The sequence below is a fragment of the Sebastes umbrosus genome, chromosome 14 (genome assembly GCF_015220745.1).
Source record: "Sebastes umbrosus isolate fSebUmb1 chromosome 14, fSebUmb1.pri, whole genome shotgun sequence".
NCBI classification, from domain to species: domain Eukaryota; kingdom Metazoa; phylum Chordata; class Actinopteri; order Perciformes; family Sebastidae; genus Sebastes; species Sebastes umbrosus.
The window spans coordinates 11,059,308-11,083,029 of record NC_051282.1 but is presented as its reverse complement, the minus strand read 5'-3'; the positions used below and the strand labels follow the sequence as shown (position 1 = coordinate 11,083,029).

Genomic DNA, 23,722 nt, shown 5'->3' with positions numbered 1-23,722 from the left:
TTTTTACTAAGATTGTTTTAAAGCCTGAAAAAAGAGCCATGATGAGGTGCAGAAGTGTAGTTTTCTCTTAGAACATTTGAATTACAATATGCTGAAAGATTATTATGGACAATGATGCCAAAAAAATCTGCCTACTGAAGCTTTAAAGTGTGATTCTTTGTGGAGAAACTCAGTTTCACAGATTAAATCAACTGATAGATAAAGTCGTACGGGTGTTAGCCGTCTAAGAATTTTTTTTGGTCGAGGACAGCCCTACATAATCATGATCCCATAGGCATCCAGGAATTGAGAGAGACTAAGTAAGAAAGTAAGGGTGGGTGGCGGGGGGGCTCCTTTTTCCAAGCGTTGTCTGAGGGGAAACCCACAGTCTCAAACTTTGAAAACCCCTGAGTTAGAGCTTATAGTGTGGAAAAACTAAGCTATAGTAGTTTTTATGACTTGAAACTCCATCACTCACTACAGCACCAAGCAACATTGCTGCTTGATGGAGCTGGTAAACAAACTCATTAAATGCATACTGTTGCTTTGCAGTCTATAACAAGCTGTTATACTGTATGTGTAATTGAATCGTTGTGTTTCTTTTTGGTTTACCTGTGTGCCCTTTTGGCGTACCATAACAGTAGCCAGATTAACTGCTGTCGGTCCTACCAGTTTGCCAGTTCTGATATCTGAGTTCCGCTTCAGAGAGAGAAGAAACGCAATTCAGGCAAGAAAGTAAAGACAGAGACAAAATGTGGGTGCTGCAAGAAAACCAAACTCAAGATGTCAACTTACAAGTTGTGAGAAGGACGTAGAGGATGATTTCCTCTTCAGTTTCTTCTTTTCACAGATGGTTCTTCACTACAAAGGCCCATTCAAAAACAGGTTCTCAAACGTTTCCGTTATTTGCCAGCATTTGCCTACTATGTAGCATACACATTACAACAAATGATTTCTGGGTCTCAGTTTGTTAAGGAGTGTGCAAGCCATTCAAATTCACACATTCATGTAACTTCTTTTATGGCTTTGGTGGAGATTTGACCTTACACTGTTGCATCTGTATTAACTGTATCTTTACCTCTTCCTGCATAGCATCCAATCAACCAGAGATTGAACTACAGCAGAGGAAACATGCAGACTTGTTAAATGTTTTGAGAGTAACCAGAGAAAGAGAAGGAGGGAATTGTGCTGATTTGCATGAAGACTTTAGGAGAGGGATGCCTTAAAAGGGGACATATCATGAAAAACTCCCTTTTTTTCCAGTGCTGGTGCACATACATTTGGGTATCTGGAGTGCCAACCAACTCACAAACTGTGAAATAAGACACATGAGAACTTGAGAACTACCTTTGCAAAGGTGCACCATATTTCTCCCACCAGTAATTACAGTCCGAGGGGACAGTCCAAGCATCACGGTCCTAGGAACCGGTGAGGTCCAGGCGAAGGGTGCTGCAAAGCTCACAACTGGAGCTGCGAGCCACTTCACTCTGGGCCTTTCCAAGCAGAGAGCCAGTCGTGGTGCACTGTGGCGTACCATGGCGCATCGTGGCGCACCAAGGCGTCCTCGCCCTGACCCTCATTATATCATTAATGTTTTTGTGTTCATTAGGAAACTGTGGTGGACTGCATTTGACTGCATTTGACTATGTTAATGTAGTTGAAATCATCACTGCAACTCAGGCCAATGGATTTTCTGTCAGATAGTCTATATGAAGAACAAAAAAAAAGAAATGCTGAATCTTCATATTGAACATCCAAATCTGAATCAAATTAAAAAAAATAGGATACAGCTGAATAGAACAGAATAGCTTTTCCTTGCAGCTCAGTGTCTTTCAACAAAAGTCCATATACTGTATGTCCCCTCTCCCTAGTGCTCCAGTGTTATTCTGAAGTCTTACACAGACTCAATACTCAACAAAATGTCATGGATGCAAGCTAAGGCAATCACACACACACATCACCAAGGCTAATATCACTAACAGGCACTCACACAACACACACACACACTTGTGTGTTACTGCACAACTTTGCACCTCATGCACAGCAGGTCTATCTCAATATGTCCTTTGACATGTCATTGCAGGGTAAACACAGGTGTAATTAATAACATTAAATATGGCTCTGTTCCATTTAGGTGTGCCAGGACCCTGGTATAGTGTATGCTGGTTCACTGGACTGGCTGAGACAAACTAAATAGAATGGGACCATAATTAGTTTGATTAATTACACCTGTGTTTACCAGCAAACATAGAAACATATTCTATCTTACCTTGAAAAAAGAACGGACTACAGAGGCCTCGGCTCAGCTTCTATTTCCCTACTTGATGCGTACTGAGACCGAATTTTTAACCGAGTGTAACCGTGATGTCGAAGCAGAAAACAATCCAGATTGTACGGAGTAATGTTAGGGCGGTCATTATGTATTAAACTGTTAAGTGGGTTGAAACTGCCCAAACTATTGTTGTTATAAATCCTATTAAATACTGTCTGCTTTCACATACTGCTGTAGTGTGTATTTTTGAGGTGGTTTGCATTTCTTAAATGTCTGTTTCTTGTGTAAAAAGAGGAACGAATCAATGTCTTTTCAGTTCAACATGTTAAAGTCCTGCAGGCACATGGTGCACTTCAACAGGTGTGTTCACTGATTTGACCTGATTAGACCTCTCCTCCTCAGGACTGTGTGGGCAGGTACAGAATGGGTTTGATTGACATCCTCTCACTCTCCTGTTTAAAGGCCTGATGACTCATTCTTATTGGATGTAAATCCATCATAGCTCAGTGTAGTTGTCACATTAATCACACCTCATCCTTATGATAAAGTGAAAACATGGAGACATTTATTTTGGGGAATATTAAAGGAAATCCTGCTGTGCTGTGTTCCCTGCTGTGTTAGCAATTAGTAGCCTAAACCGAGTAGATGTACTTTGTAATAACATGTATGTGATAAGGGGGGTACAAAGTGTGATATATTACATTTTCTAATTAACTTAGTGTCAACTCTTCCCAACATCAAATAGTCACTGATTAGGAGAGCAAAGCAGAACTTTATCTTTTATTTTTTTCTGAAATTAACAGCCACAATTTCAGTTTTCCCAGGTTCATTGTAGTTCGATATTAGAAACACTGCTGTTTTTAATTGTTTTCACGGAAAATATACTGACGCAATGTGGAGTCAGTGTTGACCTGAGACTATTTCCCAGCCAACATGGTTACGTGGGCCCCACATGGGTTATGCTGGGGGTACCTGGGTACCAAGTGGGTATGGGCCCAAAATAAGCATCTTATCTGGGGCCCACTTGGATCAACTAAGTTGGTCCCACGTGGGCCCCCCATGTGGGCTACCCAAGTTGGTTCTAGGTGGGTCACTAATGGGAAATTAGTGCATGGGCTCAGAATGGGTAACACAAGTAAGTTGGTCCCACATGGACTCCCCATGTGGGCTACCCGTGTGGGTCCTATTTGGGTCACTACTGGGAAATTAGTGCATGGTGCCAACATGGAAACTGTGGACAAACCCACTTACAACCCATATTTCAGGCCATGTAGTCCCCATGTAGTTCCCACATAGAACTTAAACCTGGGGCCGAGATGGGTTTTGGTTTATGTTGCCCAGATCAGGCCCATAAGACACCCAGTGTACTCCTGCATGAAACCCACAAGGGCAATTGGCACGGGGACATTATTGAACCCACGGACAATCCCATATAGGGCCCATTTTTCAGCCCATTTACCACACACATGGGCCCCACATACAGATGTTGGCTGGGTTAGAACTGTGAGTGTTCACTGCCCTCCAGTGGCCACAGCGAAGAACTACAAGGCTCCATTAATATCTACCTGCATCTCATTAGTTGTGTGATTATCGAAATAACAACAGTAACAACAGTATTGTTGGTCGCTGTATTAGTGAGGAACCGTTTGTTTTAATACCGGGTTGTCTGCTATGGTGGCCTTCACTGCATGATAACTTTAATGTATGGTGTTGTCATCATCTCAGGGTTTATAGCGCCTCTCTGCTCCTCCATGGACTGCAGCTGCTGCTCTGATGATGCTCTCTGCTGTTTGCTGCTAAATCAATGACGATTAAAAGACAGAAAACATCTCAATCACAGCGGAAATATAAGGAATCCCTATCCTGGATTTTCGGTCACTGAAAAAAAAAAATTAAGGCTTTACTGTATTTTCCCTGTTAGGATGTCGTCATCTGAAAATGCTGAGTCACATAAAGGTATGTGGATTATTACTGTTATCATCACACCAAGCTGCTGATCAGGGCTGCATTGTGCCATTTGCCCTTATGGCTACTATCTACACAAGAAAACAATAATAATCATTTAGAATATCATATAAATCAAACAACTTAATTCATAATTAATAAATCAGACCAAATATGATCTGAAATCTTATATGCTCCCATGAAAATGTAGTATTTTTTTTAGAATATCTGCTTTAAATATGCTAGATATGACTGTTATTAACTAATAATAAGGGCTGTCAATCGATTCAATATTTAATCACGATTTATCGCATGATTGTTCATAGTTAATCGCGATTAATCGCACATTTTTATCTGTTCAAAATGTATCTTAAAGGGAAATTTGTCAAGTATTTAATACTCTTATCAACATGGGAGTGGGCAAATATGCTTGCTTTATGCAAATGTATGTATATATTTATTATTGGAAATCAATTAACACAAAACAATAACAAATATTGTCCAGAAACCCTCACAGGTACTGCATTTAGCATTAAAAAAATATGCTCCAATCATAACATGGCAAACTGAAGCCCAACAGGCAACAACAGCTGTCAGTGTGTCAGTGTGCTGACTTGACTATGACCTGCCCCCAAACTGCATGTGATTATCATAAAGTGGGCATGTCTGTAAAGGGGAGACTCGTGGGTACCCATAGAACCCATTTACATTCATATCTTGAGGTCAGAGGTCAAGGGACCCCTTTGAAAATGGCCATGCCAGTTTTTCCTCGCCAAAATTTAGCCTAAGTTTGGAGCGTTATTTAGCCTCCATCACGACAAGCTAGTAGGACATGGTTGGTACCGATGGATTCCTTAGGTTTTTCTAGTTTTCCTATGATGCCGGTATCTTCACTAGCTTTAAAACTGCGTTATTATCACATTAACTTTGACAGCCCTAATGATAATATACATGTACTATGACTGTAATTTTCCCACAGCCTGTGAAGCATCGCCCCCTACATCAGAGGCTAAACCCCTGAGGATCGTCCTGTTGGGGAGGACAGGAACCGGCAGAAGCTCCTCAGGCAACACCATCCTGGGCAGGTCCGCCTTCTGGGTCAACGTCTCCCCCTGTTCTGTCACCACACAGTGCACGAGACAGACCGGGACCGTAGACGGGCGGGGCATCTCTGTGATTGACACTCCGGGGTTCTTGCACACTCACCTGTCCCCCGAGGAGGTCATGGCAGAGGTGGGACGGTGCGTTGTCCTGTCCTCCCCGGGACCCCACGCCTTCGTGGTGACCCTGCAGCCTGGCAGGTTCACCCAGGAGGAGAGGGACGCCTTGGAGTGGATCAAGGCTTCGTTTGGACCTGAAGCCACCAGGTACACCCTGGTGTTGTTCACCTGGGGAGACCAGTTGCACGGCAAACGCATCGAGGACTTCCTGGGAGAGAGCGACGAGCTGTCGGAATTTGTCAGCAGCTGCCACGGAGGCTATCACCTCTTTGATAACAGTGAACAGGACAAGACAACGGAGTGCGAGTCACAACAGGTCGTACAGCTCCTGGAGAAGATAGACAAGACTGTGGCGAACAACGGAGGCGGTTGCTATAGCAACGACATGTTCAAGAAGGCCGAGAGGGTCATCAGGGAGGCGCAAGTGAGGATTCTGGAAGAAAGAGGACACGAGGTGGAGTCCCCACAGAAGGCGGCTGAAGAGGAGCAGAGACCAGAGAGGGGGGAAGAGGAGGAGAGGAGGAGGAGGAGGGAGGAAGAGGAGGAGAGGAAAAGGGCGGAGAGGCTGTTCTGGTCCGAGCTGGTGACCGCGGTGGGGAAAGGTGCCGCGGAGGGGGCAGGGATCATGGGGAAAGACGAAGGGAAAGGGAAGGTCGTGAAGAAGGTGAAGGTGGTGGAGAGGGCGGCAGCTCTGGCAGCGTCGCCGTTCTCCATCACCTCAGCTGCTAAAGCGGTGGGAGGAGCTGTGAGAGAAGGAGGCAAGGTGTTATATAAACACAGAAAGACGTTCCTGAAAACTCCTCGTTGAATACAGCCAGTCATACATCTAGTGTAAATCTCTGTTTAACATCAGCACAATGCACAGGCACTTTCAAAACATACTGTTAAATAAGAATGCATATGTGTGTGTGTGTGTGTGTGTGTGTGTGTGTGTGTGTGTGTGTGCACACCCTGCCGAAAGGTAAACATCCTGGTGTGTTGCAGTCCATGTGTAACAAAGAACAAAGCCACACCTTTGAATTGAGTGAATTCACATGTTATAATAAAGGTAATGTCATAAAAATGGTGTGCAATTCAACTAACTGTGACTAAAACATTTGTGTCAAAAACTGGTTCATCCTTTACAGAAATTTCAACACGCTCTACTGCCATTTCCCCCTCAGTTCGGTCACAGAAACAACCCATGAAGGACTAAAACATTTGTTTGATTAAAACATTGCAGCAGTTATCTGTTCCATCTTTGGCTTCATTTAAGACATGACATATTTGTTAGCCCTGTTTTTCTCCCATGAAGAAATACATTGAAATATAAAAGAGACGACGATTAAGAGGAAATATAAAAAAAAAATAAAAGGAAAGAAATAGTTTGCATCTAATACAGTAAGCTATTCAGGGAGTGTCTGACATTACAGAACCAAAGAGGAAGACACTTTGTGGAAGATGTACAGATGATTGTAAAGGCCCCTTGATGCAAATTTGTGGTATCGGGCTATATAAATAAAATTAACTTGACTTAAAAGAGAACAAAAGTACAATATTTTTCATTAGTTTAAATCACCAGGCATAACTGAGTTTATCAAATGTGGTAGTGATTGGATAAAATGTAGGATTCTTTGACATGAAACTCGGAGAACTCTTGCAGCTTTAAAGGGATAGTTCGGGTGTTCTGAAGTGGGGTTGTATGAGGTACTTATCCATCCATAGTCGGTGTATTACCTACAGTAGATGACGGTCAGTATTTTAGTCTCCTAAAAGAAAGGCCAACCTTAAAAAAAACAAGTTGAAGTGTATGTTATACTGTTTTTACAATATTTTCACCGGTTTACCTTGCATGTCAGACACTACACAGTCGGTTTCTGGCGGGGAATTGAAGCCGTTATCTATGCTCTCCCCAGGGTAACCAGACTTCATTGAAAAAAACAGTAATTTTACCTTACAGAACACGGGAGTTGCTGGTCGGTTAGTATGTTTTGGGTTACCAATCGAGGCAACGGTAGACCAGCAACCTCTGTGTTCTGCAAGGTAAAATGACTGTATTTTTCAATGGAGTCTGGTGGCCTTGGCAACAGCATAGATGGAAAACAATGGCTTCAGTTGCCTGTCAGAAAGGGCTGTCTGACCTCAAGGTAAAGCGGTGAAAATATTCTAAATATAGCATACACTTAAACTGCTATTGATTTCTTTTAGGCCCCGTCCACAGCAGCACATTGCTTTGGTTCCGTGCGGTAACTCCTGTCTGCTTCTTCAAACTGGGGGGCGTGCCGACCGTCATCTACTGTAGGTAATACACTGACTATGCATAAGTACCTCATACAACCCCACTTCAAAACACCCAAACCATCCCTTTAACACAGGAAACACTGGATCCGAAGCTACATACAATCTACCTGATTTACAATTTTGTGGATTCAACATTGTAACAGTCTCCAAAGCCTAAAAGGGAAAGTAAAGACAAATACATAGTTTCCATAGTGTTACTCGCTCGCCTGAATTTAAGTTCCACGTACACATCAGCGACACATTTCCAGTGACACGTTTGCATCTTATGAAGAAAAAGAACCCCGAACACACATCCCAAACTTCTGATCACAACAGTGCATGTACGTACGCACACATATACTTGTAAACACACAGACTCACACACAAAGTACCAATCACACCGAAAACCAAGCTCTAGAGGCGCACACATGGTTGGTCTACAGAATGACGTCAGATCATTATAGTCCCATTGCTAAATGCATGTACAGTTGAAGGGCAGAGTGTGTGTTCAGATGCTGAGCTGTAGCTGCAGGCACAGATGGGCGGCTGAACGGCACAGACGTCGGATTTAAATGGGCATCGGCAGGCTCATCTTTCCTCTTCCTCGAAGCACTGCAGACAGGCAGCGGAGGACACAGAGGGAGAACGAAGTAGGCATGAGAACAGAGTACTCTGTTTACCAAGCACTATTTCCACTGTCTACAAACCAGATTCATACTCTTTGCTTTACCAAGAAGGATACTTATCCTCCTCGACTGGAAGAGCAGGATTAAAAGCTAATAACACAGCACACAATACTCAGTTCATTTCTCATAACCACAAGACAGCCTTCAGTAGACATGGTAATCACAAGTGTAATTAATAACATTAATTATTATGGGCCTGTTCCATTTAGGTGTGCCAGGACCCTGGTGTAGTGCGCATGCTGGCTCGCTGGAATGGCTTGTATTAATTACACCTGTGTTTATTCTACTATGACATGTCAAAGTGGGCGCTGTGAAAAGGGCCTATTAACTGTCTTGGTCAATTGTCAAGGAAAAAGACTAAACATTTGTGTATTTACGTATACTAAATTTACATTTTCTCTGTTTTAAATCAGAAGAAAATGTTAATTTGGGTGTTTTGGGCTTCGACAGACAATAACTTGTAGTCTGGTAAATTATAAAGAGCTTTTGTCAATATTTTTGATGAGGTATTTCCTCTGGAAAAGTCCAAATAGCAGCACCAGATCTATAGATTAGAACTATCCTAAGGCCTCTCCTTCTTATCTAAAGAGATCAAAGCTGAAATTAGCCACAAGTCTCCACAGCCAATAGAATCATCCACCTTTACAATAGTCCTCACTCACCCCTTGTGACGTAAAGGTAGAAGAAATCGCAGTAGAAGATGGTCTGCACGACGCCGGACACCACGGCGATCTGGTCGAAGAAGCCCTCGGTGTGGTAACGCCACACCCAGTTGGCTATGTAGAGGGCTCGGTAGAGGCCGAGGAAGAACAGGTAGTGGGTGGTGATGGACTCCGCCTCGCCGGTCTTGGTGATCATGAAAAGCTGCGGCATTATGGCCACCGCCTCCAGGAAGATGGAGAAGGTCCACAGGATCTGGATGGAATCAGAGAGAAGGAGAAACATGAGTTGACTCTTAAACTGAGGCGTTAAAAGTACAAATGAAAAGAGATGTATTGTTTGGGCGGCCTATATATATATATATGCAACATTAATGAAAACTGAACTTAAACTGACCATAAATACTTCAAGCTGCATGTTTATAAGCCATCTTATGTATTTAAACTTTTCCACACCTGGACCCAAATGTATTGAAGACACTGTCTGAGTGCTTATTTACCTCCAGTGGGGTGAAAGCATAGTTTTCCAGGAAAGACAGCCCGACGACTGGCACCAACAGGAACTCAACACGGAACGTGTCGTTGTCAGCATCGTACGTGTTCCTGAAGCGCATGTAGATCAGGTATACTGTAGCATAGGACAGAGCCAGGAACACCACCTGAGAGCAGAGTTGAATATTGATTATAAGTACATGTAAACTGTCTGATTGCTGCCTGCTTTGCATAGTTACTACATACAGTATGTGTGTGTGAAACTGGATTGTCTAACTGAGGACAAACTTAATCACCATGACTTGGTGCCCTTACATGACCTTAAGTATAAATGATACAGTGCCTATGTCTTTATATCTATACCTAATCCATTTTCCCCATTTTCTGTTAAACTCGTCTTCTTTCACTCTTAGAGAATAAGTTATTTTCCTCCATCACAAATATGTCCTGTACTATGCCTAACCATTGACTAAGTCTGGGTGGGTCCACTACAAGCCAGTTTCTTGTAATGGCCTTTCTGCCAGCTGTAGTATTTAAGCCCTTGTGTTTTCATTGAGGGCAGGTTAAGGGTCACTGTATGTGTGTAACTGCGTGTGATCAACACCTACCTTCATGACCGTGTTGTAAGGAGAGATGAAAATGGTGAACAGGTCAAGGTACCTGGTGGTGAAGACAAGTGCAAACAGCACCTGAGACTTCCCAGAGATGCCTACAGAGAGGGAGAGAGAGAGATTTAATCTCTGTTTTAATGTGCAGTCAAAGCAGATCCCCACTTTCTGCTCACAGCTCACAGATATGAGAAGAAAGTGTTGCCACAATTTTATGATTTTAACTGCAACATGAGACAGCTCTATAATGAGTTTGTTATAAAGATACAGGCTGCTGTAGAATAGGTGGAGCAGGCAGCAGATTGCTTTTGCCACGTTGCTTCCACTCCTGCAGAACCACTCAGCATTATACACACACACACACCCTCCGTAATGATATGTACAAAAACACTTCACTGTGTATTTGTGTGCACTGATATACAGCTGTATATATACTGCACAACTGCATGCATATTGTTTTAGTGAAGGTTTACAGTCACACCAGTAAGTTAAAGTGCAGTGATGTATATATACTGTACATGCATATTGTTGTATTGAGGGTGTACAGTCATACACCAGTGAGTTAAAGTGCAGTGATGTATATATACATGCATATTGTTTTAGTGAGGGTGTACACAGTCACTCCAGTTAAAGTTAAAGTGCAGTGATGTGTATATAATCTGTACATGCATATTCTTTTAGTGGAGGCACACAGTCACACCAGTGAGTTAAAGTGCAGTGATGTATATATACATGCATATTGTTTTAGTGAGGGTGTACACAGTCACTCCAGTTAAAGTTAAAGTGCAGTGATGTGTATATAATCTGTACATGCATATTGTTTTAGTGGAGGTACACAGTCACACCAGTGAGTTAAAGTGCACTGATGTGTATATACTGTATTCTGTATATGCATATTGTTTTAGTGGAGGTACACAGTCACACCAGTAAGTTAAAGTGCACTGATGTGTATATACATGCATATTGTTTTAGTGAGGGTGTACAGTCACACACCAGTAAGTTAAAGTGCAGTGATGTGTATATACTGTATTCTGTACATGCATATTGTTTTAGTGGAGGTACACAGTCACACCAGTGAGTTAAAGTGCACTGATGTGTATATACTGTATTCTGTATATGCATATTGTTTTAGTGGAGGTACACAGTCACACCAGTAAGTTAAAGTGCACTGATGTGTATATACATGCATATTGTTTTAGTGAGGGTGTACAGTCACAGCAGTAAGTTAAAGTGCACTGATGTGTACATACATGCATATTGTTGTAGTGAGGGTGTACAGTCACAGCAGTAAGTTAAAGTGCAGTGATGTATATATACTGTACATGCATATTGTTGTAGTGAGGGTGCACACAGTCACAGCAGTAAGTTAAAGTGCAGTGATGTATATATACTGTACATGCATATTGTTGTAGTGAGGGTGTACACAGTCACTCCAGTTAAAGTTAAAGTGCAGTGATGTATATACATGCATATTGTTGTAGTGAGGGTGCACACAGTCACAGCAGTAAGTTAAAGTGCAGTGATGTCAGCAGTAGCCTACCAGCACAGGACCTGGACCTCCATATCTTCAGCAGCAGGATAATGATAGCCACCAGATGTGACACGTCACCCGCCAGACGAAAGACATTCATGATGTTTATGTCCTATAACAACAACACAACTCCTCCTCGCAGGCCTATAACACGTCCTGCAGACACTACGAGGGAAAAAAAGTGAAGAGACGAAGCTATAAAAGAAGCTTTCAGCTACACACAGTGAACTCAGAGTCTGGTCGCTTGTTGGCTCGTTATCTAAACTGATGTAGATACGCAGACAGTCCAATCAGAGTCTCACTGTGTCCGCATTAGTCTGAGGAAAGTTGTTTCAGAGGAGGTGACGTGGCTGACAGCGCAGAGAGTCAAACCAGCGTCAAGCTCAGCTAGCATGCTTCAAACAATGCTTCCGGTTCCGGTTCTGATCCTTTCAAAGTAAACACCCATTAGTCAACACGTGGTGTTATGTTGAGAATTAGCCACTATAGTGTATAAAGTTGACATGTAAAATACCTAAAAAATATATATATATATAAACAATATTTTGATTGAATTTTACATATAAACATATATATAGACAGACTAACAATATTAATAATTAAATTATACAATGAAATTGTAATTGTAATGAAATTTCCACAGTAATCAAAGAAAGAGAGACATGACATCTCATGTATTTCACATATCTAACAAAGAAAACAAAGAAAATAAAAGATAAGACAAAACAAATAAATACCTCAAAGAAGAAGAACAAAAAATGAATAAGCACACAACAATTTGAACAACAGCACTCAGCAACACACAGCAGTTTCAATGTGACTGTGCTTCCTTGACGTCCAAGAAACTCCAACAAAGGTTTCCAAACATTTTCAAATTCTGCTGCTTTTCCTCTGGTCATGTATGTAAATCTCTCCAGTACAACACAAGATGCCATCTCCCTCACACTTACATGTATCGAAGGTAAATCCATTTTTTCTCCAAGACAAGGCTATCATTTAAAATACCTAAATTGATCAAGTATTTAAGGATGAGGAATATTACCTGGCGATTCGTTGTTTTAAAAGATTTTACTGTTGTATTTGGAAGGCAAAACTTCACATTTCCGGTGTTGCTTGACTCTCTGGCTGTCCTCAAGAGGTGCATCCCTTTAACAGCAGAGGGAGACAGACTGCAGGCAATAAGGAGTTACAACACACACTCTTTTCAATAGGAGGAAAATCATTGAAAAAAAGAACTGAAATGGATTTCCTTTTGTTTTCATTTAACAGAACTGAGAATTGTGTCTCTATTTCCCAGTATCAGATTACTGTTGTTCGTTCCACGAGACATATTAGGCCTATTAGAAAATTATAAGAAAATCACAAACCATTAAAATGAAGCTTTTCCATTTTATTTCCAAACATTAAAGGGACTGTTTGTAAGAATCAGAAATGCTTGTTAACAGCGACACCTGTGGCCGTTAAGTCAACGAAAGTCAGCGTCGGGCTCACGCTTGTGCTCGCTCTACATAGACATGAACGAGCATCGCTAAAAACAGTGAGGCGACACACGTCAGCTAAAACCACAATATCACTCTATATTTCAGCTGCTTGGCAGTAATGTTAGCTGATCAGACGAAGGTCTCTCCATGAATCACTGCTGATCCTAGGGTTGGCTTTTCCTGCTTCAGCCTCCCAACCGCGGCCGGAGGGAACAGGGAAGACACCGGCACCCGGTCGGAGACGATAACGTTTCTCGCTGCGGAGCCCCGTCACTTCACAAGACATGGGAAACCTCTGTTGGTCTGGAGGAGCTGCAGCCTTTATTTCTGCACAAACGTCCACTGTACATTCACTAGATATTCTCAGAGCTAAACTAAGTCTTCTGCAGTGTGGAGTGTGCGCGCATGCACATGTAGAGGTGGAGCGAGCTGAGTGAAGCCAAGCAGGCAGAGGAGCAGAGGAGCAGAGTACAGCAGAGACTCCGGCCCTGGAAACCAAAGCTACGGTCTCCCCCGCGTCCTCTGTCCGCGGCCAACACGGTTTTGCAAGACAGTGTGGAGACACTGCTTCCGTGTAGTTTGTGTTGGAGTTTTGTCTGCACAGCGTAGCCACACGCGAGCGCTCATGTGACACCGACCCGGGTGATTTATACATGTAAGAAGTTACAAACAATCCCTTTAAGGTCTAAATGCTGTTTCACAGCCCTCCCCACACTGCCAGGAATAAAGCTGGGAGAAATACTGAATCATTTATTTATTTATGCATTTAGGTGGTCTAAAAGTAGTCAAATTTATTATTATGATTTTGGGGGCATTTTATGCCTTTATCAGATAGGTCAGCATGTTGACCCCAGATCCAAGGGGTGGTATACACGGTATAGAAAGATCAATCTACCTTTAAATCCATATTAAAAATGTTAATGTTCTTCTATCTATCTATCTATCTATCTATCTATCTATCTAAATTCAAATTCAAATTCAAATAAGCTTTATTGGCAGAATGTTCAGGTTACATTATTGCAAAAGCGAAATTACATATTAATGAATAATTACATTTCACAAGAAATAATCACAATATCTATCTATCTATCTATCTATCTATCTATCTATCTATCAATCAATCTATCTATCCATCCTTTTCAGTTGTGTTTCAATGTTTTGTCTTTCCTGTTTAATGGTTTTATTATATTATGTCCAATACTTTGAATTGTGTGTGAAATGTGCTTTCCCAAAAAATTGCCTTGTCTTGCCTATTATCTTTATCAACTTTGGCAGATGGGCTGTATGAATCATACACCAATATGTACCTGTCTTCAGGTTGAGACATTAATACGCTTAATTAAATGTAATTAGATGCAAACGTGTAGTAATCAGATCATATTGAAATGATTCAGACTGATTAAATTAGCGGATTTCATTAGCAATCGTGTTTCACAGCAGACGATGAATAATTATCTGTGACAGATGGTAATTTGAAAATATCTCATCCCACACTGGGAAGGATGTTTTGAGACTTCTCCAGCTGTGTGACGAGCTGTTTCTATTTGTGTTATTCTCATTTAGATGAGATTGAGACGAGTCTTTAGAATGAAGATAAAAGTTTTTGTTGTATGCAAATAGAAAACCGTCTCTTAAGGTAAATGCCACAGTCCAGAGAGGGCTTGTAGCTCTTTTCTAATGCTTTTCAGTGTTTTAAAATACTCTCGACCCTCTGTCGTCACTTTCTTCTGGCACATCCACTCCACCTGCCTCCCTTTCCTCCCAATTCTGCTATCTGAGTCACAGTCAAAACCTAAAAACCATTCACCCTCCATTTCTCATCACTCAGTGTCTCCCTTCCTATCAAATCCCACCGTCTCCACCACCACCTCCGTCCTCCTTTAATCCACAAATTGCATCTGAATTCATGGCATCACACACATCCTGCTCCCATGCCTCCTACTCTCATGTTTGATGCAGTAAAATCACCTGAGATTACAGAGGAAATGCTCTCAGCCTACTTCAGACTGCATCTGTGCGGTGCTGATGCAGAGAAAGTGAGGGGGCACCACACACCGACGAAGAGTACACAGCTTCTTCATACACCCCTGAAGCATCCGGGCCTCTTTTCTGTCAACAGGTTGTTCAAGTTTATTCTCAAGCAGAAGTGTTCGTATTATCTGAAAGCTGATACATCAGACAGTAAGAGTGATACATGAATGATGAAGAGGAAAGAAGAAACTGACAATATGCAATAAAATGATGCTCTATTAGTCTCCTATGGGGGATTTTCTTCCAGACAAATGTACTGTACAGGACATCCTCTGGATAGAGCTGACCCATACACAGACCATGGTGTTCTGAACAAAAGGTTATGGGAACTAATCTGACACCCAGGCCTGATTAGTAGCTATTTATACCTACACACAGTCCGGTCTTCCCAGAGGAGTCTGTCTGCCTGCTCATCTCCTCCTCAGATGCTGCACCGAGCGGTTGTCTGATCCGTCTGTCTGCAACCCTCGATCCCCCATCACACACAGCACAACTTTTTTACTGTTATGCTACCCAGTCATTTAGTGTCTACCGTTGGTAGAGGCTGTGATTATCTGTAAAGCGAGGCTAAAGGTAATTAATAGGTATAATCATTTTGATAGTCAGAGATTAGAAATTAACCACCTGGAGCCTCCTTTAAAGCTTGAGCAGTATCCCAATTTTCCTAGCCTATTTATATTCTCTTGGCTTTATATTGTAAACCTATTTATCAAAGTAACGAGGACAAATTGCTTTAATTAAATGGGCAGCACAGAGATTTTTCTCCGTTTAGGGTTGGGTGCAGCCACAAAGAAACATTTCTCATTAGTGGTAAAATTGGACCAGAATTAGACATGAAACAGTCTCTTCCAAACCAGTTTTTCAAAGTCAGGATAAAGAAAAACTCCCAACACCATTTCCACTGTCTTTCCAACTTTACACGTTCAATAACTCAAGAAATAATTCAGAGAAATAGTGAATAACATCACCACATTTCTCTGGTGTGTTTCCACTGTTTATATTGGCTGACCCGTACTGACCTGCTGCTATAGTATTACTCTTGCTTTATTTTCTCGCTTTGTGCATATGTGCTAAAACTATACATACTGAGTATACTTTCAGTTTACTTTTTATGTACTTATCAGAGATATACTTAAAGGGATTATTTGTAACTTTCAGAAATGCTTCTTAACAGCGACACCTGTGGCCGTGAAATCAACGAAAGTCAGCGTCGGGCTCGCGCTTGCTCGCTCTAAATATACCTGAACGAGCATCGCTCAAAACAGTGAGGCGACACACGTCAGCTAAAACCACAATATCACTCTATATTTCACCTGTTTGGCAGTAATGTTAGCTGACAAGACGAAGGTCTCTCCATGAACATGATTTAGATCTGATCTTAGTGTTGGCTTTTCATGCCTCAGCGCAGGCTGATGCAGCGGGGCTCTGCAGCGTGTCTCCCTGCTCTCCCTGCTCTCTCTGCCCGCAGCCGGAGAGAGCAGGGAGACACCGGCACCCGGTCGGTAACGTGACGATAACGTTACTCGCTGAGGAGCTCCATCACTTCACAAGACACGGGAAACCTCTGTTGGTCTGGAGGAGCTGCAGCCTTTATTTCTGCACAAACGTCCACTGTACATTCACTAGATATTCTCAGAACTAAACTAACTCTTCTGCAGTGTGGAGTGAGCGCGCGTTCACATCTAGTAGAGGTGGAGCGAGTATGCGAGAACGCGCGCGCTGTCTGAGTGAAGGCAGGCAGGCAGGCAGAGGAGGAGAGGCAGCGGCCACACGCGAACGCGCATATGCGAGCGCGCATGTGTGGCGACCCGCTACATTTATACGTTTAAAAAGTTACAAACAGTCCCTTTAACAAAAGTATACTTAAGTATACTTGGCTCATACTGACAAGTACTGTATACTTAAAAGTCTAAGTATATTTGGCTTATAGGCCTACTTATTTCATCTTTTGATCAAGATATACTTAGGAAAGGTATAATTAAGTATTCTTGCCTTATAGGCCTACAGAAAAGAATACTTGGCATGTAGTTGTGCTATTCTTTGATAGGGTAGCCTATTAAAGCGTGTGAGAGTTTGTAAAAGGCTGTTTTGATATAAATTTACTTCAATTCATCAAGTTTTTGGATTATCTGTTCATCGTAGAGGCATGCAAGAACAACACGTTATTATTATTTTTAATCTAATCACGAAAATAGCAAAAGGAGCAAGTCTCTTTATGTAATGCATAAATCATTGGCTGAGAACTATAAGTTAAAGTATACTTTCTTGAACTAAAAAGCAGAGATGCTCACAAGTCATTCTTTGCAAGTCCAAGTCAAGTTTCAAGTCTTCTATTACTACTCTCACAGTCCTCGTCATGTTTGATTGACCCTTGTATGATTCTCGTCATGTCATCCTCTACAGCAGAACTCTAACAGGTGTTATTTCCTTCTTAGTGTACATGTTGCTCCCTCCATCTGTCCTATGTTTTCTGTTTGCCTCACTATACGTACAGTTCTGTGTCTCCATCCGCCCCCTCGCTCCTCCTCTGTGAATTTGTCATATGGGCAGATGCACACCCACATCCCTTCTCAGTGAGAGAGAGAGATTTTGAAAAGAGGTAACCCTCCCTATAATTTAGAGGGAAGGAAGGAGTGCAAGAGGTACAGTAGGGGGAGGGATGAGGGAGTTAGGGATGAGGGGGCAAAAGGGGAGCTGTGGGTGAGGGCAGGAGGGTGGTTTCCATAGAAACTGTTTTGCTCAATTCATATTTCACATAGTCATGTGGATTCTGGATGAAGGAATCCTAAATTAAACTAGAAGATGTATCTTGGGGTCTTTCTATTGAGCATCATGAGACTGTGTCAATCTTCATCAGCCAGCAGAATGTGGCTGTGAGAGCACTAGATATTAAGCGGAGTTTGTTGAAGTGGTTTAGAGGTCTGCTGTTGCACTTCTCGGACTCTATATACAAACTTATGATGTTTACGTCAAAGGTAGAAAAGTAAAGAATTCATACATATTAGTTTCATAGCCAATACTCTAACTGCTATTATGAACCTGGTGCAGCTGCACCGATAAAGAATTTGAGAATTGATGAGAAATGATGAGTACATTTACTGCCATACTGTAACTTAAAGAGGACTTATCATGAAAAACGGAGCGTTTCAGACAGAGGGTGAATACGGGTATATTCAGACAGACAGTATGAGAAAAATAATGTGCTTTTTGAACATTAAAGCACGTAGACATGTTCCAATAGAAACCCAAAATACAAGTATGAACCTGGAAATGAGCATGATATGTCCCCTTTAAATTACAGTCTTGAGGTAAGGACTTTCCATTTTGGGAGACTTTAACTCGACATTTACACATATACAGCTGTAATTCCTTTTACAAATTAACATTGTAGCTACAAAAACTTCATAATGAAATAGATTTAAAGGCACCTGGCATAACATTACAACATTAAAACACGGCTTACACATTAACACATCAAGTATTTGGCATTTATTCAAAAATGTAGTTTTACTTTTGATCAAGTACATTTTACTGACTATACTTCAAACCCGTGGTATGACATTAAAGGTCACTGGATGGGACCCCGTCTTTCACCACAATCAGAATTGCCAATATGGCTAACGACCCTCCCAGCATTAATTAATGAATGTGAATGAGAAACATATTTAGGTACATTTACGGATGCCCAGGTGGCCTAGGGGATTAAGATGCTGACCTGTAACCACAATGCCCCCCGGCTTGCATATGACCGGGTACCTTTGTTGCATGTCACTCCCATCTCTCTCTCTCTCCCCTCACTTCCTGTCATCTGTCTACTAAATGTTCAACAACCATTCAGCCCACCAGCAAATGCAGTAGTAGTCTACAGACTACTACAGGCTAGGTCCTTCTCCATCATTAAGTTGAATGAGTTAATTCAACTCAACAGCTTATACCAGGAGGTTGGCTGAAAGATACTTCAACCAAATACTTGTAATACAAATGTTTTTTTTTAAACAATGCAACACCACAGCACTTCAAGATAAAGTGCGATTCAGCACAGAATGACGCAGGGCAGAAAAACTGCTTGAACCATTCAAACAGACACTTTTCTCCCTGTGTAACTGTATTGATGTGGCATTTTAATGTGCCAACAGAGCTGTGGGTCTATGGGGTTTTGATTGTGTTGGAGTAAATGTAAGTTTACAGTAATAGGCCTATGTTATTGTGATCATCATGGTGATTCAGATCTAAACTATGATGGCAACTCAACCACTCTATTTCCAAGCCCCCATCTTTTCTTTGTCTCCCACCTGTTACAGTATCTCATCTCTGTTGTTCCTCAAAGAGAGTTAGCCTAGAAATCATGACTCAAACGAGCTTTCGCATGCTTACATGGGCACATCAGGCATTATTCAACACCTACACATGCTTAGAGTGAACAGACAAAGTGGCATCATCTCCTCTCCTTTTCTCTCTATGCCTTTCTTTTATCCATTTCTCCTCTCCTCCTTCATCCGTCCCTCCGTCCCTCCCTCCCTCCCTTCCCAACCCATGCTGTGCAGAGGGGAGATTGACACAGCATTTTCAGCCCGGGGTGAGTGAGTACGCACAGGAGAGCACGGCACAGACAGGATTATGGTCAGCGAAGGAGGCAGTGGAGGACAATAACGGATTCAAAGAGAGAAACAACAGGGATAAACGAAAGAAGAAGCGATGAAGAAGAAACTAAAGGAACAAACTAAAAGAGAGGAAGAGTGAAAGAAGGGACCACAGACCACATGAATCTAAGGATGTGGGACCTTTGCCCTGGACAGTGAAAGTGGGATTTTGGGAAGTGAAGAACAAGGAACCCAAATTACAACCACGTGACAGAAAACAACAAACAACTTGGTGAGTATCATGACGTTCAAATAGTATTTCAGTATCAGAATAATAACTTGATGGATTAAGTTTCCATGACATTAAGAGCAGTTGTACGCTCTGTTACGGTTATCATAGCAAAATAAGCAATGCGTCAAACAGACTAAAGCTCAGGCATCATGGAAACTGCCGTGTCGTGTGTGTGATCAAGTGAACAGTCACACTTCTCCGTCATGTATCTGTAAATCTCTACGGCTCCGGTGAGGCTCAAAGGCATCACATGGAAACAAATTAAGGGACAGCAGGTATTAAACACACCTCGAGGCAATGATGTGAACCTGTTGATCAACTTCAAACAAATGTTATTTTACATGTTACATGCCTACAAATCTCTCCTTGGTTTTCAACTTTTGGATTATCTTGTAGCTTTTGTTTTTGAACATCTTAAAGGGGACATATCATGAAACATATCAGAAAACATGATTCCACAAGCCATTCAGATTTGGCTCCCTTTCCTATGTCACATGCAGACTCATTAGAATTTATCGCCCACAGCTTGAGAACTACCTTTGCAAGGGTGCACCATATTTTTCTTGCAAGCCAATCAGAGCAGACTGGGCTTTTCTGGGAGGTGGGCTCTAAAAGGTAACCCGCAAATTGCGAAATCTGATATAAAAATCTGCAAAAACTCTCGCAAGATTTGCTGCCCAATAACCTATCCTAACCTTAACTATTCAAGATCAATGCCTAACCTTAACCAATGCGCAAGAGTTTCCCCAAATCACGGGTTAACTTCTAGACACGTCCGACTTAAAGAGACAGGCGCTAAGGGTGAATACAGGCATATTCAAACAAAAAGTATATTCTGAGTATGAGTAAATGAATGTGTTTTTTGAACATTTAAGCATGTCAATGTGTTCTGTCAGAAACCCAGAATACAAGTATGAACCTGAAAATGAGCATATGTCCCCTTTAAAGTCATATCGGAAAGAAATCTCTGTTTCTGCAGCCTTTGGAAGGGAAAGGAAAGGTCTCACAAAGGAGTAAAGAGAGAGGGAACACAGCTGATATAAATTACCAGCTTGTGGCTTTGATCAAAACAAAACTTGTTTTCATAATGAAAACCTTTAATATAACCTTTAATTCACCACAAACAACATTTTATACATAAGCCTATCACGGGGGAACCTGGGTATAAAGTGATCTTTTTAGTTTGAATAAAGAACCATTTCATGGTTGAGGGGAACGTTATTGATTTATCTTGCCTTGATTACGTCACTCTGACCTAATCTTTTCTTTTATCCAGACAGCCTAGTGACTTTTTCAGGACCACAGGAAAAACAACATCAAACAGGACAGTTAAAGGGGACATATCATGCTCATTTCCAGGATCATACTTGTGTTTTAGGTTTCTACTAGAACATGTCTACGTGCTTTAATGTTTAAAAACACTTTATTTTCCTCATACTGTCTGTCTGAATATACCTGTATTCGCCCTCCGTCTGAAACGCTCCGTTTTAGCTCCTGTCTCTTTAAGACCCCCTATTGAAAAAAGCCAAGTCTGCTCTGATTGGCTTGTGAGAAAAATATGGTGCACCTTTGCAAAGGTAGTTTTCAAGCTGTGGGCGGTATATTCTAATGAGCCTGCATGTGACATAGAAGGGGAGTCAAATCTGAATGTCTTGTTGAATCACATGTTTTCTGATCTTGGCAGCCCACAAAAAACTGACTGGGTTGTCTCATTTCACAGTTTGTGGGTTGGTAGACACCCCAGACACCAAATATCAAATTGTTCTCACTCCCAACTTGTCAAAGCCCGGTTCGTCACATACCGTTGCTAAAGTGTGCCACCGCATGGAGGCACACTTTAGCAACCGTATGTGACAAACCGGGCTTCCAGCTAACTCCAATGTAAACCCACCCGCTGCGTTATTTGATGGGCAAAAAAAAAAAAAAAAAAGTAACGTTGGCTTATTTTGTCACGTCAGTCGTTAGTCACGTGACTCGTCGGTATCGTTAGTCCCGTGAGTTGCTAGTCACATGAGTCGTTAGTATCGTCATCTCCGTGAGTTACGTGAGTCGTTAGTCAGTGAAGTTAACATCAACCACAACTAAGTGCTTGTGTTGCCTAAACCTTTGTTTAGTTTGTAGTTTATTTTGAAAGGACACAATGCATGTATCAAGCGTACATTGACACGCCATCCGTGGTCCATCCAAAAATAACGCAAGAGAACAAGCGGTGGCATTTCATGAGTTGGGAGTGAGAATTTGTTGCACATGTACGTGCACAAGCACTGAAAAAGTTAGTTTTTCATGATATGTCCCCTTTAAGGTAAATAAATACTTACACTGAGACATTTCAACCCAAAAAGTGACCAGTAGTACTTTGAAAAACCAGTAACTATACTGTATACCTACAAGTAATAGAAGTAATAGATGTAACAGTATTGGCTGACCAACTGTAGACAGTCAAAAGACGATTTAGTGAGCTGCTGCTGCTGCTGCTGCTGCTGCTGCTGCTGCTGATAGGCTGTAATTGTGGCAGCCTTTCTCTGTCTGTGTGTCCAGTAAACAAACATTCAGGGTCACCTTCAGATCATTCAGTTCTGCAGACGGAAATACAGACTGAAATCCCTGAGGAGGAAAGTAACTGAAGTCTTTCACCTTAAAATAAAACGCATTAACTTAGCTTAAGTGTCATAGATGTTTAGTTGGACATCTGAACTGTGAAATATAATGTTTTGCAAAGATTCAAATCGGACAACATGGGAAAACAAATGTGAAATGAGGCCAACACGGAGGTTGTCTGGGATGTGATGGTAGCGTGGGAATCATTCTTTGCACTGGCTTCTCTGTGGGTTGGCGTGTTAGAAGCAGAGGTGAACCAGGGGTATGTATTACTTAGTTCTCACACTGTTCCAGCTAGTTCTACAAAGGAAAATAAAGAGGAAGTGAAGTGAACCTGCTCAGTGGAATGACTGACTCAAAACAGTCACCCACAGCCCTAGCATCCCAACACAGGAATGCAGCATGAAGCGCTTTAGTGAGACGGATTCAGCAGGTCAAATGTTTAGCAAACATGTCCTTCCATTATTAGATTTACATTTATGTAACAAGGTTAATCTGCCAGTAGTTTTAAACAATCATCTTGACAATCAGATTGAGAAAATACAAAGAAAAATGTAAAACCTTTCATAGACAGTAAATTTAATATCCACTTTTCAATGAGCATATCATGCAAAATGACTCAGACCACGTTGCATAATTACTCCACTATCTACCACATCTGCCACACCATAACACCCAGGTATTCACATACTAGATGGAGAATGTATTTTTATGGCAGATGTCATAGTGAGTCTCATGAGGGGCGATTAAGCTTTCGGGGAAGTGGACGATGCATCTTAATCCCCCTCTTGACATTGTCTTCTATCTCTTTTGGGATTAACAGTCAGGAAATCTCCAGGAATTGACTCCACCTTTCTTATTTCAGTACGACAGATTATGACTGACTATTAATCTGTGAATTTAGGAGATTAGGGAGGAGTTAGTGATGCAGAGATACAGTAAAATACTTCCACGACACTGCACAAGTCTTGAAACACTAATGAATGTACAATATGGTGGCAAAGGCAGGATATGAGCAGACAGGGTATATTTCATACACAGAGGGCTGCAGCTAACGATTATTTTCATATTAATTACTCTGTCGATTACT

General features: G+C 41.7%; 3 protein-coding genes and 1 long non-coding RNA gene across 5 annotated transcripts in view; 3 read left to right on the top strand and 1 right to left on the bottom strand.

Annotated features, from left to right (window-relative positions):
* The first annotated feature begins 63 nt into the window (after positions 1-63).
* LOC119501636 lies at positions 64-2,477 on the top strand. The gene is made up of 2 exons (XR_005209866.1): positions 64-1,047; positions 1,419-2,477. It is a non-coding gene; the product is annotated as an uncharacterized LOC119501636 (long non-coding RNA).
* Positions 2,478-3,870: 1,393 nt separating this feature from the next.
* LOC119501631 (GTPase IMAP family member 7-like) lies at positions 3,871-6,277 on the top strand. The gene is made up of 2 exons (XM_037792114.1): positions 3,871-4,207; positions 5,175-6,277. The coding sequence occupies exons 1-2, from the start codon at positions 4,174-4,176 to the stop codon at positions 6,221-6,223; spliced, it is 1,083 nt and encodes a 360-aa protein (XP_037648042.1). The 5' UTR covers positions 3,871-4,173; the 3' UTR covers positions 6,224-6,277.
* A 1,603-nt stretch (positions 6,278-7,880) lies between these two features.
* On the bottom strand, positions 7,881-12,831 carry kdelr3 (KDEL endoplasmic reticulum protein retention receptor 3). 2 transcript variants are annotated; one of them, XM_037792120.1, is made up of 6 exons: positions 12,693-12,831; positions 11,660-11,815; positions 10,120-10,220; positions 9,520-9,678; positions 9,023-9,275; positions 7,881-8,286 (listed from the first exon to the last, which is right to left on the bottom strand). In XM_037792120.1, the coding sequence occupies exons 2-6, from the start codon at positions 11,748-11,750 to the stop codon at positions 8,243-8,245; spliced, it is 648 nt and encodes a 215-aa protein (XP_037648048.1). In that variant the 5' UTR covers positions 11,751-11,815; positions 12,693-12,831; the 3' UTR covers positions 7,881-8,242. The 2 variants fall into 2 exon arrangements, with proteins under 2 accessions (XP_037648048.1, XP_037648049.1); XM_037792121.1 differs by having other exon boundaries at positions 12,601-12,725.
* A 6,810-nt stretch (positions 12,832-19,641) lies between these two features.
* LOC119502369 (ATP-sensitive inward rectifier potassium channel 12-like) overlaps positions 19,642-23,722 on the top strand; it is a 10,988-nt gene continuing 6,907 nt past the window's right edge. Inside the window, exon 1 of the mRNA XM_037793310.1 lies at positions 19,642-20,034. The gene's annotated coding sequence lies outside the window, so the exon portion shown is untranslated. The remainder of the gene's footprint in view (positions 20,035-23,722) is intronic.

Bases quoted from the DNA above. Each gene is read 5' to 3' on its own strand.
- LOC119501631 (XM_037792114.1), top strand. From the start codon at position 4,174: ATGTCGTCATCTGAAAATGCTGAGTCACATAAAG. The intron at 4,208-5,174 runs GTATGTGGATTA...ATTTTCCCACAG, and splicing joins AAATGCTGAGTCACATAAAG to CCTGTGAAGCATCGCCCCCT.
- kdelr3 (XM_037792120.1), bottom strand. From the start codon at position 11,750: ATGAATGTCTTTCGTCTGGCGGGTGACGTGTCACATCTGGTGGCTATC. The intron at 9,276-9,519 runs GTAAATAAGCAC...GATTCCATCCAG, and splicing joins ATGCTTTCACCCCACTGGAG to ATCCTGTGGACCTTCTCCAT. The intron at 8,287-9,022 runs GTGAGTGAGGAC...GCCTGTCTGCAG, and splicing joins CTACCTTTACGTCACAAGGG to TGCTTCGAGGAAGAGGAAAG.